The following is a 20,598-nucleotide window of genomic DNA, read 5'->3' on the forward strand; positions in this document are numbered from 1 at the left end:
AAGCATTCAACAGTATACATTCAATTATAACACTATTCGAATGAAACATTAGAAAGGCAATTATTTGATTGTAACACCATTTAGATCGCAAGGGTATCTATTCCTCAAGTGTGCTGGCACACTTTTTAAAATTAGGGATCCTCTCTCCCCCTCAAGGACACTCCATAAAAAAGTCTTACGTCCATTAGGAATTTCAATGGCGCAGTCTGCGCAATGACCCACCTCCCCTGTGGGCTCCTCAGCGCAGACCGTCTTTCTGGGGGAAGGGTTAAAAGGTTTCAATGCAAACTTTTTCGGAAGACAGAAAAAAAAACCCATGCTCATTCATAAGTAAAATCATTAACTTTGACCGCCTAGATGACGTATCCGCCCCTGTAACTAAAACACTTCAGAAGCAAGGTTGCCCATTCGCCCTGAGGTCAAGCCCCCCCCCCCCCCCACCCTCAATATCGCAGAGACCTCCCCCCCAACAAATGAGAAAAATACCCCTTAAAACACCCCCCCCCCCCCAAATGTCAATAGCACAGTCTGCGGCATGACCCCTCCCCCCCTCCATAGGTGGGCACCCTTGTCAGAAGTCAACTATATTGAGAGGTTCATTCGATTATCAAATCGATCGAAGATTACACTGCTCGAGTGATTGACATCTCGAGAACTCAACATCTCGAGAAGTTCAAAGCGAGAACTCGAGCAGTTGATCGCTCGAGTTCTCAGAATGTGTTAATCGAGAACTCGAGAAGTTCATCGCTCGAGAACTAGAAAAGTGATAATCGAGAACTCGAGAAGTTCATCGCTCGAGAACTCGAAAAGTGGTAATCGAGTACTCGAGAAGTTCATCGCTCGAGAACTCGAGAAGTGATAATCGAGAACTCGAGATACGATAATCGAGAACTCGTGGTAATCGAGTTCTCGAATGATCTTGAATAATCGAGTGATTCGATTATGAGAACTCGATTATGCCCATCACTAATATATATATATACAGGAAGTTATTAAAAATAATGGAAACACTGAGACAAGTGTGGTGTTTGAAATCGCTACTCTGCTGTACATGTTCTGTTAATAAAGGTGCCTTCGGACTGTAATCACTCACACTGGTGAATCCAGATAGTGATTGAGTACTGTGATCACTTTTGCTACTATTGTTCGCATTTTAGACATTACAATTCGCTTTAATGCCCGTCGATTTCTTTCACTGAGCTTCTTTTTCCCATCCAGTATTTTGCTTTGTCAAGCTTGTCTTACTGTGTTCTGTGTATGCTGTCATGACTTTAGATACTGTACCTCTAGAAATGAGCCTGCGAGCAGTCGACTATCACTGGATAAACAGAAGCGGGATTCATCTGAGAACACGACATTTCGCCATTCTGTCATCCCCGTCGCTCTAGTCTGGCACCATACTAGACTTTGCTGTCTATGTTGTGGGGTCAATGGCAGTCTTCTTAGCGGACACTGTGATTGCAGACCACGTGCGACCAAACGACAGGAAATGGTTTTGGTTGACACGGGAACAATCAGGGTATCTTGCACCTGCTGCAGAATTGAGGAACAAGTGACTTGTGGGTCTACTATGCTTGTCGGTAGATGCGTCGATCCACGCATTCTGACATCACTCTGGCTGGCCCTGCACCCCTCAACCTTGCCACATTTCGTTGTTCCAACCATCTTTGGCACAGCCGATGCACCGTGCTCGCATCCATGTGAGTATCATGGGGGTATCCATGTGGGTATTGGACCAACCTCCCCTTCTGAGTCAGATCACCATATCCCTCGTAAAATCGTCTATCTGCTGGAAGTACCTTCGTTGATGTCGGCCTGACATTCTCTCATGTTACACGTTTCCTAAAAGACAAAAACAAAATTTCTTCGATAATTCTCCAGTCAGAAATAACGACACGAATATTGCCCATTCTGCAAGTTCCTTCCCTTACTTCATGTGCGTCGGAGAGCTGCGCATTTCACATCATTTACATAACTCAATGATGTACATCTACTCTAAAATTTGCATAAATTTCTGAACACTCCTACTTGGTGTTGCATTTTCAATGTCGAGCAGTGTACTACCAGAATATGTACATTGCTACTTATATAAAAAAAAAAACAGACATCTGGTTTTATTACTTATAAAGTACAGTCAAAAATATCACTTTTATTCACAGATGTTTCCATTATTTTGATAACTACCTGTGTTCGTGTGTGTATATATATATATATATATATATATATATATATATATATATATATATATATATATATATATATATAAATCATGAGATACATTTTAAGAACATTTTAAATATAAATTCAAAAAACTTGAAAGAAAAATGAAAGAATAAACACTTAAATGTACTGTAATGCAAGCGCAAAGCTACTAGAAACAAAAACAGCACAAACATATTCATGAATAAATAATCAATATAAATTGGAAATTGCAATAAGCAAGAACACGGAAACAACACCAAAATGAAAAAAGTGAACCAGGGACCGATACTTTCTGAAAGGGAGGACCGGTCCCTAAGTTCAGAAGGCCCTTGCTATTTAGCAAGAGGGAAGTTCCCAATAACTTGTAGCAAGTTAGGTGTCAAGGTTGTTTGACCCAGATGCTCTTAATATTTAGAACTTTACCATGCCTTTAGGGAAGAATTTCTCAACCTTTTCTGACCAGCAAAACCCTTTGAAATTTTTTTGAGGACCAGTAAGGTTTTTTTGTTCTTTACAGTCAATAATAATATTAAAATTGAGTTGCACACCGCTGAAAATTTGTCCCCTTATTTTACAATAAATAAATAAAACTGGGTATAATATTAAGAAACTGTCACAAAAAATGTTTAGCTGGAAAGATAAGAAATTATTGTAATAAACATAAATAAGAACATAATATTTAAGAATAATTATAGAAAACGATGGAAAATTCATCACAACATTCACGTTAAGAAATGTTGTCTAGTTTTTATATTTCATTTAGTAAATAAAATTTCTTAAGGAGTTCAAGCAAAATCTCTGAGGACCAGTTAATTTTTTTCGCAGACCGGTGTCAATCTGCCAGACCACCAGTTGAGAATCGCTGCTTTAGGGAACATGATGTGGTCAAATGTACAAAAGTTCAAAAATTTAAATGGGCTGCCCACTTAAAAGATTGAACAGTGAATGTTATCACTAGAAATTTTTTTAGCTGCTGGAGCTAGAACTGGGGTCGACGTAACTTTAAATGTTGTCTAGAAAAAGATTTTGCCACATTGCGAGTAAATAACGGGTAGACCAATATTTAGAAAAGAGTAGCTAGCCTGCAAGAAAATTCTTGAGAAGGCTCGGGTCCAACCAGGGCTGTCATGCCTCTAAAAAAGACAAGTCAGGATTACAGTTACAGTGAGGAAATCTGAAATTTTTTTAATACCTCACCCATTTTTGCCTTGTACATATTGATCAGCATAATGAAAAACCACAAATGAAGTAGGAGCAATTGGCATGTGATGAAAATTGTTGACTTCACACATTTTAAAAGATGAGTTTTTTAAACCCTAATAACAATGTAAAAGAGGAGGATTTTCAGCGCGCTTCTTAAAACTTACAGTTAGGAGTAGAAGTACCTATCACAAAACACCACATGCAATGAATTTCTTGTTTAAAAAAACCTATAATGTGGGACGCAAAGCATGTTTCTCCCAATCGACCTCCCAAATGATTACCAGCCTAAAATTGCAGTTTTAAGACTTTATTATCAAAAAACTTTTCTGGGGAGAACCACCAGATCCCTTGGAGGCATCTTAAATTGTAAACTGCATCTTCAAGACTTCAATTTAAAAAAAAAAATTCAAAGGAATGCTGTTCCCTTCCTCATTGTCAGCAAAAGTGACCTATAGTTGCATTTTCCAAAATTAAGTATCAAAATTTTCCTGGAGTAACCCACAACGTCATCAAAGATTACCCGCAATTAGTTTCAGACTTGGGGGGAAAAAATGGAGAGTGAACCCATCTCCTTTTCCTCTAACATTATTAAAAATTGTCTAGAATTGCAACTTTTAACGTTAATTTCGAAAATAGCACAGGTGAAGACTCTGCCCCCCCCCCCCTCTCAATTTAATTCTCTTAACATCGTCAGGCTAACGGATTTTTTTTTCTTGAATTTTGAAAAGTTTTCGCCAGAGATACTGTTCCAATCTACATCTTCTGCCCTCCCTCTGACTGTACACAATAGTTTTTTTCATCTTTACATTTTGGCATCATTATTTTGACTGGGGTCTATTTGGGGCATAGAACTGACTATCAATGAGGGTTTTTGTTTCTTTTTCTTTTGTTAGTGATTAGAAAAATAAGTGTTTTTGTTAGTGTTTTATAAATTTCACACTACATGAATGTTTTTGTTTTGAATTTTATGTATAAATTTCATTGAAATGTGGAAAACAAAAATTAAAGTTCAGTCACTCAGAGTGCAGCTATCATTTTATTATTTTGGGTTTGAATCTGTTCAACTTCCTGAATTGTCGTTGCCGGTAATGGGAAGCCACCTGCTTCTTTCAATGACATTCTCAAGAAACTAACTAATATACAAAACAACTTTGAAATTTGTATCGGCAAAATCCTACTCAATTCAGTGAATGAGGGTTATTATTTAGTTATAAAGTAATATTGCTCCTTTTTAAACTTTAAATAAAACACTTCATATTAAGTTTTTCCTCATAAGAATCTGCAGTCCTTAAATGTCACTTCTTATTAGTGCTGTTGTTGAGAGAGAATACAAGGGGGTGGCGTTGTTCTGCAAAATGTTTGGCTTTTTAGCATAAAAATGATGCAAATGTAATGTTAATTGGTCTCAAACCTGCCTTTTCTGTTCGTGAGTCCCTCCAAATACTTTTCTAAGTACAGTACTGCTTCTAATGCTATTATAACCCCACTGCTATTTATAACCCAACAAATGAAAAAAAAAATTGAGTCGACAACATGCAAAGTGAAAAGACCCAAGCATACATCAAAAGCAAACAAATTATGTAATCAATAAACTTCTTGATAAGAAGGATTATAATCAAGATGATAAAAACAATAATTTTCTTTTCAAAGTCGATAATTTTCTGTCAAAAGTTCGTTGAACATTTGAGTATAGTCTGTTGTGTATAACTTTATGGAACTAGATTCACTCTAGTTTGTAAAATGTTTAAATTATTTTTTGCATTTATTTTCAGTTCATTTTTTTTATTGATGGCTAAAAAAGTAGAGAAAATATTTTCCTCACTTGCCCTTTTAAGCAAAATGTTTCAAGTTTTCTTTATTTATTTTCATCTAATCACTTGTTTCTTTTACAAAGAAAGAGACAAACAAGATCATGGAATGTTGAGTTTTAATGAAATTATTAGCAGTAAGTCAAAACTAATTTTCTTTTTCAGCGCAATTGTGTGCTAAATCTGAAGTTCATGATCCTTCTGCAAATGCTGAAAAGACTGGTGCTTCTCGTGTAACTATAAGTTTTGAAACATATTTTAAGTATTTAATTTTACCAATGGCATTTATGTTTTTGTTTGTCAAAATCTATTACACTTGTGGATTTGTTAAACAAAATAATTTACATGAAACAAAATAACTAAACGTTGGTATGTTCCGTTCAAGCTATGGATAAATCTTTTCTGAATCAAGGGCATATTTTAGTTTGATATATCCAGTGAAACTTTAGTAACTCGACTTCCCCCACTAAGTCATTTATTTTTCCAAGGGTGGGCCTAATGCTTATTTAAATGGGAAAAAAGCTCTTGACACATATTTACAGGAACCCTTGTAACTCGACCTCCACTTGCTAGTCTAGACCACTTTTTGCTTTCAATATGCTTTTACATTCAGCGAGTTTTACATTGAATCAGACTTAGAGATGTAAAATATCCAGAATTTTTGAGGCAGTGAAAAAAAGGGTTTTTTTTTGTTTCTTTCTGGAAAATTTGGAATAAATAGAAAATTCTTTACAAATTGAAATCTATTTAATATCCATATTTTCTTGGAAAATATAAAAATGTTAAATATTTAGAGATACAGTCGAGTCTCATCTTATGTGAGGTATGCATTCCAAGACCCCTCTCGTAAGTCGAAATTTTGTTATGAAAAAGTGTGCATGCAACTTTTTTATAAACGTTCAAAATTATGTTTCACATTCCTAATCACATTTCAAACTGTTTTAAACCTTTTCTTCACTATATACTGCAGTTTCTTACATGAAGAACTAAATTTCTACTGCATTTTAAAAAAGGCAGTATTATTTAACAAATCAAAATGCTGTTACAAAACACAAAATCAATAATCAATGGGAGAGAGAGAGAGAGACGGGAAGTAAAACAGTATGGAACCTATAATGTGTAGTAATAATAAAATGCAGTGCTATAATAATAGAGGAATGTGGCGCAATGTGAAATAATTAAGATTACTGAGGTTTTTAAAAATGATCTAATTTGAAATTTATTTTGAAAAGTACAGCACATAACAAAATAACATTGTATTCTATATAATAAAACGCATTAAAACAGTAATTTTTCATTCTTCACAGTAAATTTTTGTCTTTTAAGGGGTCATATTACCTTCAAAACATTTTATTTTAAATTGAAGTAAAGTATGTTACTCTTTGAAATCTTAACAAGCATACTTATTTTTATCAAATTGAAATATTTTGTGAATGCCGAAACTAAAAAGTAAAAAAATCCTGATTCTGGTGAATTTACAATTTGGCAGTGTGGTAGTTGTGTCAAAAGTCAAGATATGTAACTATGAATATGCTGGCTTTTTAGAAATAGGTTTAGTTAATAATAGCTGTGAAAATTGGAAGCAAATGCCAACTCAAACTAATTTGCTGACTAGATGAAATTGCTGGAAGGGTGAACCCCCCCCCCCCTATGGCGACAGCCTTGTCCATGCAGCTAAAATGCTTTGAATAGCATGAGGAGTAAAAAAAAGAATCTTACTTGACACCCTCATTACCCAGAGTTTAACATTGTTAGACATTTGTGGGAATACTTGCAGTTAAAACTATTTTCTCCTCTATCGATGCTTTTGAAATAAGAAACTGCACTCCAGAATGAAAGGCTTCATATTCCATTAAATGTTTTTCATGGCATCTATAAATCCGTCCCACATCAGGTACAACGTGTAATTAATTCAAAGTGTTGTTCAACTCAATAAAGGTTTTCACTTATTTCAAGGGTGTTTGTAGTACTTTCTCACCCATCTGTATGTATGTATGTGTATATATATATATATATTCTCTGGGTGGGGAGAGGAGCAGAATAGTCCCAACGTAGTCTATGCGTGTTGTAAAAGGCAACTAAATGGATGCCCAATCTAAGGTGTGAGGCACCGTGCTGATGGATGGATGGATGGATGGATGGATGGCATCTGGGATGTATGATGTCTAAGCTGTCTCCTCAAGGAACCGGGCGAAATCTCGCTGTAATCTGCCTTGCACTCATACAGGGTGGTTGAACGGGTGTTGACCTTTTACCACCGCCCAGTTCCTAGCTCCTTTGGAGCTGGATACTGGCTTGAAGGAGAGAACCAGCAACCTTGCTGCTGAAGGAGGTGAGGGTATTGTTCTGCAACCCACCGACTGGTGAGGGGCATATCTGCAACCTACCGACACTGCAGTAGGGGGGCAGGGGGTACTCATTTTTCCACAAAAATGCAACAGGCACAGGCTGGAGAGGGAAGGCTGTTACAGAAGGTAAAAGCCACTGGACCAGCCATTCCTGAGAAGGTAGGAGAGGCCAAACGTCATCGATCGGAGGTTTCAACTCCTTTCCCTGCACCAACTTCTGCATCTTAAAGAGTAAGGACTGGTCAACCACAGTCCTGTGCTCAAGCAGTGCTGTAAGCTGGCAAGAGATTTCATTGGTATATTGTAAATTATCGCTACGAGTACTTTCATCTCAGAATCGCATACGGGGAAGCAAGTCTGGACTACGATAAACTGAATCTGAAACAGGACAAAATTTCAACACAAAAGGGAGAGCTCCTAAATCTACTTTCCCAAAACCTTTTTGAAGTGGATAAATTTCCTAGGAAAGTCCCAGAATCCTCCCCTTTACGTCATCAAACATAGCGTAGAAAATGTTTTTAGGACTTCAATTTTGAAAATTTTCCTAGGGAGAGTACACGTACTTAACTTAAGACTATGAATACTTTAACGTACATACAGTCGTAATGTGCACTATACAGCCAAAAATTGCATTTTCAAATCTTATATGACAAAAAAGCTCTGGGGACATCTTGACACTTCTACGTCCTCAAAGATAGCCTAAATAAGACTTTCAATCCTAAAAAGCATCCTTAAAGCCTTTAATACCCATTAAGTCAATTTCAAATCCTTTAGGATTTGAAATTGACTTAAAATTGAGAAAAGTTTTATGATTAATGATTCGAGGAGGACGAACCCCCCTCCCCCACCCCTTATGTCTCCTATCGTTTCCAAATGAAGCCTAAAGTCGTGGTTTTAGAAAGTTAAATTCGAAAAACTTCGGAAGAGAGTCTCCTGACTCCACTTTTGGTAACGTCAAGGCTTAAGAACCAGGTAAGTCCTTTTTCTTTTTAAATTTATTTCTCCATGTGGAAAATATAGATGTTCCGATTGGTGCAACAACAGAACACAAATGTAAATGCTTTGTTGTAAATAATTGGACATTGGTGTTATTTTTTGGTCTTACCAACAGTGAGTAAGTCTGGACTTACCTGGTTCTTTCATCAAGGTCCACAATTGTTTTTTTTTAGTCTTTAATATCGAAAAATTTCGGGACAAAGTCTTCAAACTTTCACTATTCCCTTAAAGTCACTATAGATAGCTTTTGAAGTTTCACATTCAGAAATTTCCGTGGGAGAGTTACGTAACTTTATCTGCTCTATAGCCTAAAATTAATTTCAGTTTCAGAAAAAAATGTTTCCCCTAAGACCAAAAAAAGGGTAGTGTGCTTTCAGATAAAAGGGCACTTTTTGGATAGAAGTTTTGTCACATAAAAAAGGTGCCTTTTTTTTACTTTTTGGTATACTAGGTGCATACAAAATCCAATTGTTTTCGATAGTAGTTATTTTTAAAATATTGAAAATCCTTTTGATGTTTAGTTTCAAAAATAATGCTGAAAACATCAGATGTACTCTAATCAGATTCTTGTGGATAAGTGATTGAAACGAGTGACGTTTCAAGGACAGGCTTGTGTGAATCTTTTCCTTTCGAAAAAATTTTGCTTTTGTTAAGTTTCGTTGAAACTTTTAAATGGCAAGGAGAGTTGATTAAGTATAGTGTCAAAGGTTAGCTGAAAAGCGGAAGGTAAGGCACCCTCTTAAAAATTTTGGAGAAAACACAAGGGAAACCTGTCTCCTTTCCTTTTAATCTTTCCAAACATAAGATTATGTTTTTAAAATTTTAATGTCGAAAAATTCCGAAACAGTCACTGGATTTCCTATAGTAACTGAATGTACTTGAAAATTGGGACGAGTAGACTTCAGTTTTGAAATGCTTCCAAATGAGATCACTGAGCCTCGTTCTCTTTCTAACGTGACCAAAGAAAATTTTGCGTTTTTTAATAGTTCAATGTCGAAAAGTTTTCGTAGAAAGCCCCGATATGCTTCCCTGTCCCTTTAAATTTACCAAGAGTAGCCTAAAATTGCATGTCTAAAACTTCACATTTCAGAGAATTTCCTGGAATAGCCCCCAACATTCTATTGGAAACAAAGATGGACTGATATGGACTTTTAGAGAAAAAAAATTGGAATTAAAACAAAATCGTAGGGGAACCTTTTCTCTCTCCTCTAAGGTTACCGAAAGTTGCAAAATCTAGCTTTTTGACATCAATTTTGAAAATATCGCTTAGAATGGGACTAGAACTCCCTCTGCCGATTCTTTTCTCCTTCCTATATAGATCAACCAATTTCGAAAAATTTCCAGGGGAGTTTACCCGATTCCTACATTTCCTCGTGTTTTTCTTATGTTGTTAGTATATAGAATTCTCAAGATGAGTCCTTTAAGACTTATAACCATTAGTATCCTTCTTTCCTTTAGTATCCTTTAAAAATGTGCCAGTGTTAGCTTTATTTTACGTTTCACAATTTTCTTTCTTTAAAACTTGATTTTGAAACTTGAAAGAAAATATGAACTAGCAGTAGTTTAATGTCTTTGCTCGACCTTGGAAGAATCGAGATTCGGCACTGTTTAATTGAACTTTTTTAATGCACAGAGGTGGGCCAAAATACACTTTTGCCGACTGGGCCAAAGTCGGCCAGTCCGCCCCTGTATATATATATATATATTAGGGTGGTCCTTATTTTTGAAGTTGTAGATATTTTACGCAACGCCCCCTCAATTTGTTCCATTATACAAGTAAATGATCCTTGCAAAATTTTAAGTCCAGGGTTCGTACGGGTCATGGAAATCCTGGAAAGTTATGGAAAAAAAATAATTGAATTTCAGAGCTGGAAAAGTCATGGAAAATTGAAATTTTCACTGAAAGTCATGGAAATTTATTTCAAGTCATGGAAAAATGTCCTGGACAAAGAGAAAGTAACAGTAACTGAAGGAGCATTAGAAATCTTGAGTGATTTAACAGTATAGCACATAAAAGCTATTAAAAGCGGAAAATTGACCAATCCCAAAATCAAATCTGTATTTTGAAATCTCATTGCATCCACTTCTGTCCCAGCCGCTTGCCTTTTTTTGCGATGTGATTTTACTGCTTGGACATAACTTATTTTGAATTTACTGTTATTTTCGACACTTCTTATGTTTCATATTCTGTAGTAGCGAAATTTCACGTTCTTAGTTTTGCCACGCCCACTCAAAAAAAAGCAATTCAACTGCATCCAAGTTCGATTTCATCACTCGTAAAAACTTCATCATTCAACTTATCAGAGTTTATCTTAATTTGTTGAAGGTTTTAGAAAATAAAGATCTTTAGTCAGGCAATAGAATACAGAAAAAGGGAAATTCGAATACTTTAAAACATTAGTGCCCAACATATATCTCGCAAAACTAATCCATGCGACTCACTGCTACGTTCAATGTCGGGAATCAAACATGTTCTAAAATTTCTTCACCTAATTAATTTATATGCATTTGAAAAAGTGCAAATAATTAAACAAAACAAGTATACTTTTGAATCAGAAGATTGATTCATTACTAAATGTTTTTTTCAAAAAAGATCTTATTTAGAAACATAAAAAACTAAACTATGTGACTTTACCTTAAAGAATCAAAATGCCGTCAAGTAACATGGATGATTAAATGCACTGTTGACACTAAAAGGCAACTTTTGAAGCAAATTTATTGAAACTTAGTGATGATTTGTTCAACCTTTGTCCCATTCAATATCATTCTGCCTATTTATAAATAAAATATCAGACATTTAAGCATCATCATATTTGTTTCACTGCATTTTTACTTTACTTAAATTTATATGATGAAGACAATTAAGAATAGTTTAGTTTTTTAAGTGTGCACTTATTATTTTTCCCATTAAGAGTAAGTGCTTCAATGCGGCTGTGGCATTCATGTAGACGTTTTGCTAATGCTCATTTCCAAAAATTATCAAGTTTTGAGATTAAATAGTGCTATTCTCTTCGAGTAACGAGGTCATGCAAATTTTCATTGAAGTCATGAAAAAGTCTTGGAATTTTTCCATCCAAATAGAGTATGAACCCTGTAAGTCAATCCATGAATATTAACCCACGCCCCTAGGGCCCCCTGTTTTGAGTTTCGAAGAAAAAATTGTGGATTTTCTCATTTTTATGTGAAAGTTTTCTTTAGTTTCATATTTAAAGTAATTTTGAACGTGAATAGATGTTGCTACTTCCAGACTTACCATTCTCTCACTTTCATTGCGTAAAATTTTACATGTTACAAAGGCTTCATGTACACCAATGGCCTTTGGTCAGCCATACCGCTATTTTCCGCTCGGTTCAAACCATGCGGCAGGGGAACATTTCTTTCAACCAATATAGACACAAGGGATTCTAAATGCCATTAATGAATGGCCTAGGCCATTAATGAATGATCTTTGACGATAACAAATTGCCTCCTTCAGGCTTTGGGGGTGTTGCTTTAAAAAAATTCCGGTGTATGTTATAGGTGTGGCAAATAGGGTCGCTAGATTTCAGCGCTATAAATATAATACTGGCAATTGTATTTTAATTCGCTGTTCTTTAGTTATAAATATATTTAAATGTTTATGTAATTCTTAAAGCATAAATTTTTATAAATACTCGATTACTCTAACATAAAAATATACTGTATTTTCCATACCTAAAATATAAATTTAAAAAATGTCCAGATCGGAATAATGTAAAAATTTATACTTTAAATTAATTTTCTTCTATTTCAGTACATATACCTTTATTATCATCCAATTCTTCTTGCAATTCACAAGATTTAGAAACCGAAATGGGTATCTATCCTAACTTGTTGAAACTTTTTTCTATATCTGTTCTACTACAACGAAAAAAAAGGCTTAACAACTATTGATATTGGCTCGCCTTTCATCACTGTAAGACAAATGCTTTATTAGGGACAAAGATGCTGTTCATTTATTAACAGCCTATGTAGATGCAGTAAATTTAAATCCAAATGACCTTGTGATCAATTGGACCCTTAAAATAGCAGGAGAAAATCTTTGAGAGGTAAAATCAAATTTCATGAATTTAAATTTAGAGTTTTTAGTTATTCACTGGGATACAAAAAGCTACATCCAGATGTAACTGAAAAAAAAGGCAATAAACTGGAAACAATTTAAATTGACCCTTACATGAAGAGAAAGCCCATAAATGCTGTTTTACAGTTAGATGCTGTATGAAGATATGATTTTTCGCAGCAACTCAATTTAGGCTCCTTTAAATAATATAATGTGTCTAAAAAAAACTAGCAGCATACAAAATGATGACAAACATGCAGCAGAAGCAGTGATTGGAAAATTCATAAATCACTTATGGTATTTAGGGGATGAATTAGTAGCTTTGTCCATATTGGATGTAGGAATTAACTTTGAAGATAGGAAAAGACTACTCCAAAAAATGCTTGCTGATAAGGAAGACGTGTCTGATGACTGTATAAAAATTTTCAGATAACAGTAGATGATTTGGAATACTTCCTTAGTAAAGATCTTCCTCTTTATAGTATCAATTACAAGTCAATAAAACTGTTTGATAAGTTACAAACACCAAAAGATGTTTTCATATTTGATCCTGATTCGTGGCAAAATGAAGGAAGCTATTTAAAGGGAAAAGGTATTGTTAAAATACAGAATGTTGTGAATGATACAGCTGAAAGAGGAGCACAATTAATCGAAGAATTTCACAATTTACCAAATTTGAGTCACAAAAGCAATTTAGTTTACAGACAGTCCAAAATTCGGAAGAAAATGCACATGATTGAAATACATTGAGAAAAGCGTATGATTAAGGTAAAGTTTCTAAAGCACTATTTCATTCTTATGCAATGTAAAATCTTTAGATGATATGAAGTAATTAAAAAGATTAGTTTTAGTGCTACCTCGCTGTAAAAATATTTTGCAAACCTAGGAGAAACGATGTACGGAGTCTAGAGTAAAAACTCGATTTGTGGGAAAATTATTAAAAGTGTTGAAGTTCAACGCCCTAGGGGCACGTGTTATTACTAATAGATAGAGTTCAAATTTTGTGCAGATTACTTTTTATTATAGTGTCGCAAAACTAGGGGGCATCACTTATTCCGAAAAAAATATTTTCCCATATAAATAAAGACCACCCTAATATATATATATATATGATGATTTGAATAAAATCATTTTTCAAACAAATTATTTAAATTGTGACATCTTCACTGTGGGACCTATCTACTAACAGTTCTTGATTTGACTTTTTAGTACCACATTATCAGTATAGTGTAATTTAATTATGCAGGTTCGTTGTTTTATTTATCATTTTACCACGAATGCCAAGTTTGCATTTCTATGATTTAATACTATTTTGCACATGCTTCACAGTTTCAAAATCATAATTGAATTTAATTTCCTATGATTTTTCTCAATATTTTAAATGAATTGGCACCTCTAAATGAACTGCTAAACCAAATAAGTAGAAAATGAATTTAATTTTTTCCATTAAAAATTCCTCTTTTAAAAGAGAAGGGAAAATTTTTATATTTTCAATTCTTGTGCACACATTTTGACTACTTTTTTTTTTAAATTATTATTATTTCATCTTGAAGCAGTGCAAATTCTCAGAGGAAGTGTTTGAACATTTTGATTTATCTCAACTGAATGACAAACTGTCTAAAGCCAATCGAAGAATTGAAGAACTGAGTAATTTGGAAGAAACTGTTTGGCAACAACGCTTACAGGTAATATTATTCTGTAGTCAACTCAAAAATGATTTTAACTATTTATTTATTTTTTTAAGTTGGAAGGAGATGAAAAACGTCAGCAATGGTAGTCTCAACAAAGCATTACATTCAATTCAAAAAAAAGCTTATTAGCTCCATTGCAAGTAATATATTTGGCAATACACTAAATATAGCACATGCAGACTACAGAAACAATAGAAAAATTCATATGATAAAGGAAGTAATTACAGTAAAACAAAGTGTAATGCATAGTTTTTTTAAAATTAATGGCACTTTGTTAAGTTTATTACTCTTCACGACTGTTAATATTCATACATATAATAACCAAAATCACTGATTGAGTAACGCTCTGACATCATCAACAATTCAAATTATCATCTGGTTTGAAATTGTAAAATTGAGATTCTCAATAAAAAAGTGAAGGTTACCTCTCTTAGTAAAATATTATTTGTTTTATAATCATAGTTATTTGATGAAAAATTAATGAATTATTTTTTATATATATTCAAAAAGAATAATAGGTTTAGTTTTATTATTATTTTTTTTTTTTTTTCAAATATCCTCTGCGCTTCTTTCCCAGTTTTACTGGCTTTTGTGAAACACAATAGATTGTCAAAATTCTCGTTTGTTGATGTACATTCCTTCTAAAATTACTTTTAGTCTGCGGTTTTAAATATTTTTTTCTGAAATTTTCAGAATTTAATTCATTAATACATGCTGCTGTCAACATGGAGAGATCGGGTCTGATGCTGGTGTGAATCAAAAATTTATCTTCATGCTTGCTGATCGTAGAAATTTCAAATTCATTTCTATTTTTAGCAAAAAGTAGTAAATTAAATAAGTTGTATATGACATGCGAGGTTTATTTACTGAAATCGTGATGACACACTTTAACAATATTTTCTGGCAATGTTCATTAGTGAAAAAAGCTGTATATTTATTATGATTTTGAAAAGGAAATCCTCAGAAATGTCTGATGAGTTGCTAATTTCATGGTTTTGTGAACGAAATGGTTACTTAACTTTGTATATAGAATTATGTATAAGTTTTAAACATTTCCCTCTTATCTATTTTATCTACTTTAGAGCAATACTAGCATGTCCAAAATTTGTTATTTTCTGGTTATTACTACATTGCTTGTGGAATCCTATTGTGCATAAAGCCAATGTAATTAAGTTTAAGAGAAAAAACCATTAATGTTTAGTATTTACCAATGGTTTAAGCGCACAGGTCCCATCCTTTGTATTCACTCAATGTTTTTTTAGGCTTTCCTGCAAAGTAGTGAAAATGTGGCTTATAATGGTCAGGATTTGAGGCATAGGTATTTTTTCGAAATGCGTCAAATTTGAGGGCCAATCTCTATGGTAAAAGGGCTTTTGTACCCTTCATACCATGAGGGGTTATTTTCTAGTGTATATGTTACCGTTAAAGTGTAAAATGCAGTTATTTTATAGAATACCTAGTTATTCATTGAAATAACTAGGTATTCTATAAATTAACTAATGAGAAATAGTTAAAGTGTAAAATAAACAATTTATCTAAAATGAAATAACTAGGTATTCTATAAATAAACTAATGATAGACAATTAAAATGAAAAAGAAGCACTTTATCTAATTTATGCAGCATATAAATGGTATTTATAGAAACATACCATAAAATCATTTGTTACAACAAGGATTACTAAAATGACACTTGGAATTACAAAGAAAATTATTTCTAAAACAAAAACATTTTTTGCTGACGCACTTGGTTTTACACAAGCATTTTTTAAGGGTGGAAGGTTAATGTATTTGTCGTGCAAGATATATGGTATAGATTATTTTACACTTTAGCGGGCTGCAGATCGTTACTCTATGAAATAACTACCGTATTTTCAAGAATAAGCGCCGCGGCGCATACAAGAAAAAAAGTAAAAATAATGCCTGTGCGGCGCATATAATGGGTGCGGCGGGTACAGTGTCGTTTTTATTTTTTTCAAGTAAAAAAAAAATCTGAGTTTTTGTCAAAAAGTTGAAAATGCTGCCAATAGATGGCGCTACATCGATTCCTTTTATTTTGCAAAATCCTTGCCCTTCGACCTAAGACGACGAGGTCGAAACGGGGAGGGAGAGGAGGTGAGTCAGAGATTGCACGTGTTTCACTGAGGAGAGAAACGCAGAATCACGTGGGCGAGCAAGCACCATCGGAGCGAAGGAGGGACAGTGGGTCAGGCATTGAGCTGTATAGTAACCCTGGAGTGCGGATCGGGTCGAATCGGATTGGGGTAGAGTGTAACCTTCGAATCTCGCCAATGTTCCCCTCATTAGGCTTAGGAAATGGTCTTAGCATTGGAGTCTACGAGGACTCTCGCGAGCTTTAAAAAATATTTAAAAATAACCCATTTGCTTTTTGTTATCAAATGACCGGTTTTTAACCACATCACGTTGTCGGTCTGCTGAATATATACATCATTAAACAGAATAATTCTTTACTTTTATTTAGTATAAGAATAAAAATTTGGCTACTTTTCGGCAACTATTTTGCCAAGACTCGGGGCGACGTGAACTGACGTAGAAGGAGAGGGAGGGAACTTCCATCGCTCGGAGATATGTTTTTCTTTCCCTTCGTTTTTAGTTTGTTTCGCTTAATAAGAGTAAGAATAAACAGATAATTTGTTGATTAAAAATTTAATTGTATTATGAAAAATGTTAGTATTTTTCCATCGAGAACGTAGGATTATTTAATACAGTACTTCATAAACAAATGCAGATTTATTTCAATTTATTAACCATTTACCTACTGTAAAAGCACTTGCACGAGTTGTAATTTTTGCGAAAATGAACGTATCGGAGACTTTGCGAGATAAAAAATTTAGTGAACTTTATGTGAATAGAATAGAAAGTTTAAATATTTCGTGTGACTTAAATTTTCGCGAAAATTAAAGTAAAACGAAACCAAGTCTTTTTACATTCACAGTATTGTTTTTGTATGTTTCTCTCTTTATCTCTTTTCTACAAGGAAGTTTTAGGTTTTCTTTCCGAAGTATTCAGCAGATTTTCCTTGGGAAAAGTACGAAAATGGTTAAAATTAAATGCACATTTTAAGCCTATATCCCAATCCATTATTTTATTATACAAAGTTGAAGAAAGAAGTTAATGAAAATGTGTACGCAAACATAAAATGAAAAATACAAAATAAAATTTTAAAAAATGCGCTTTTGTAGCTGTATGAACTAAAAAGTAAAAAACAAATATCAGTAGCGAGATCCTCAGTAATGAACCTTTCGTATTATAATTAATGTATATTTAAATTTCTGGGGTAATGCATCGCCCCCATAGTACCCCCATATTAGTAGTTTTGTAGTACCCCCATTAGTGAGTATGGGATGGGGGAAGGGGGGTACTCCCTCATGGGGGGTAAGGAGGGGTCCTTACCACAAATGTTCATGCTTTTGAACGTTTTACCTCTCTTGCACCTCAGATGAATGCTCTCTTCCCCTCCAAAAAAAAAAGGATATTTAACTGTCTAAATACTGAAAACTAATTAGGGGGATGCTACTTCGAAAAATTTTAAGTGAGGGGAGGGGGACAGTGGTCATATTTGGATTCAGGAGCTCATTTTTACGCATGGGTCAGCAAGAATGATGTCAAAAGCATTTTTAAAGAGGCATTTTCATTTCTTTTCTTTTATTATTTTTTTATCGCACAGTGTTATCAAAAAGAAGTATGTTTCATTAAAAAAATATACAGTTGTTGCAAATCAGCAAATTGTGGTTATCGTAAAATAATTATGAAAACAAAACAAAACATGAAAAGAATTCGCTTAGAATTAGAAAATACGTGGTAAAAGAAATGTATTTGAAATTCAGAGTGATGTTTCAGAATTAATATTTCCGAATCATTCCCCCATTGTATATATTAGTGAGGGGATGACAGTGAGGGAATTGCTGCAATTTGATTTCAATAGCCACGACCCAGGCGTAATAAATTTCTGAATTTAAGCACACAAATATTCTTAAACAAGGAAGTAATGACGATTATTCACTTTTCATGCATTATTTTATTATCCTTTTCTTATGAAAACAGCGTGGGAAAATGACAAACGTAAAAAAAAAAAAACGTTACCTGATTTGGTGAACTCAGATCTCTACTTTATTCTACTTTTTTCAGCTGTTAATTACTAAAGGTGAATTCCAAGAAAAAGGAGATTGACACTTGAGTTTTAAAAATTAATAATCTGCCACTTGCCATATACTATTCCCATCAGAAATAATTGAATTTCTTGAATCTTAACCTGTTTTTCCCAAATAGTTTGATGACTTTCAGAAAATCAAGTGCAAAATCAAGTTTTCTGTTTATGTTTTTACGCAGCAAAAAATCTCTGCTTTGTTACATCTGTTTTTCAAATAAACTTATTATCAGCATATAATATTTAGGTTAACTTTTATGTTTTGAATGTATAGATAAACTTTTTGGTAAGTTTTTTCAAATTTCTTTATTTCAACCATGAAATAGGTCCATAACTAAAGTGACAATTTGATGTCCTTCCAATACTGAAATACTACATCTCAATTAGTTCACCAAGAACCTACGGGATATAGAAACTAATGTTTTTTTTTTTTTTTTTTTTTTTAAGTTTTAGTAGATATTTAATTTATATGGTTTTTAATGGCAACGGAAGGACAAAAAAATACGGTAACGGAAGGGATTTATCTATAAGCTAATGCAGGGCGCAGGGTAATATTTAAGAATGCTAGTAGAAACAAACTCTTGTTTAAAGTAAATAAGCACATTTAAGACGGGCCTGATAATCGTTATTTTAAAATTTTCTTATACATTCTTTTCTAGAAAGAAAACATGCTAATATCATTTATGTGAGTCAAAACATTATCTAAAAGTGCCTCTGAAACCTTTTTTTTTTTAAATAGTAAAAGGTGAAATGCACGAAAATATACCACATTGATCAATCTAACAGTTTTTGAAAATCATGAAAATGTAGTGCATGGTATAACATAAGATAAATAAATATCTTTGTGCTGAAAAGTAAAGTAAGAAGTAACAACGTCAGAAAGCACAAATTGCAGATTACTGCAGACACGTGTTTCGGTGTTACAAGGAACGCCTTCATCAATGCAAAAGAAATGGGCTTATGGATGAAAAGACATTCAACAAAAGCTTTTTTCGGATGTCTTTTCATTCATAAGCCTTATCATCCATTTTAATCCTAAGCTTTTATTCATGTATGCGATTGGTGACGAGGGAAAGATCACTGATTTAAAAGTTTTATCTGTTCGGCCCGTTTCTGTTAAATAAACAAAATACTTCTCATTTATTTCAGCAAGAAAGGCTTTGAAAAAGATTTAAAATTTTCCCTTGATCCTACTTTTGGGGGTAGCAACACTTGGAAGTTTAGTTACGTTTCCTTTTCCGTGCTGTTCTCTGTTATTTAGAGAGAAAAAAAAACATTCGAATTTTGACATCTTGAGTTTTTCGCAAACACGAATTGCGATAGGACCCTACTCGTTGAAGTTCATGTTTCTACAGATGAAATAGAATGTAAATGGCAAAGAAATCTGCACCCGTCCAAGAATGACTCATGATTTTCCAGAATAGATAATACGAGGCATATCCATGAAAAATAAAATAGCGATAAGGATGCAGTAATTAAGATCGTGATTTTATGGCCGATGTCCACCAGTACATTTATCATAAAGATTATTTACAGCGTATTACGTTATGTATTTTTTATTTCTTATCAGTGTTAACTGATGGAAATGAGTAATCGGGAAATTTTGAATTCAGATAAAGTTTTACTGTTTAAATTCATCCATACAGGTGTTTTCGCCTGAAAAAACGTAATTTTACCCAGAAAAACCTTCTTTTTTAAATGTAAAGTCTGATTGAGTTGGGCCCTGAAAATAAAATAAAATAAATAAATATGAATAAAACCAATCCGCTGACGATTTGTAACTATGATGACGACAATTTCGCTCTCTAAATAAATATTAATGACAACCGTCGTCATGGTAATGATTTGTAACTATGAAGGCGAAAATTTCGCTCTTAAATAAGTACTAAAAACAACCATCGTCATGGTAATCTGAAAAATCAGAGCAACATCAAACTTGGGAAATAAGTGAGAATAGTACGCAATTCGTGATTACTCAAAAAAAAAAAAAAAAAGTATTCTATTTTATATGTGTTCGGACTGACCCGTTGATAGTAATCGAAAGAACACATTTTTCCTGCTTACAAAAGAATTCGTTTGGGGCTTTTGATTCATATTGAACTGAAGG

General features: G+C 33.7%; 1 protein-coding gene across 1 annotated transcript in view; it reads left to right on the top strand.

Moving 5' to 3' along the window:
• Positions 1 to 20,598, top strand: part of LOC129218887 (shootin-1-like) — a 140,643-nt gene that overhangs the window by 49,675 nt on the left and 70,370 nt on the right. The window contains exon 8 of the mRNA XM_054853208.1: positions 5,379 to 5,446. Coding sequence (XP_054709183.1) covers positions 5,379 to 5,446 — 68 coding nt within the window. The remainder of the gene's footprint in view (positions 1 to 5,378; positions 5,447 to 20,598) is intronic.

Source organism: Uloborus diversus, chromosome 3, assembly GCF_026930045.1.
Source record: "Uloborus diversus isolate 005 chromosome 3, Udiv.v.3.1, whole genome shotgun sequence".
NCBI lineage: Eukaryota > Metazoa > Arthropoda > Arachnida > Araneae > Uloboridae > Uloborus > Uloborus diversus.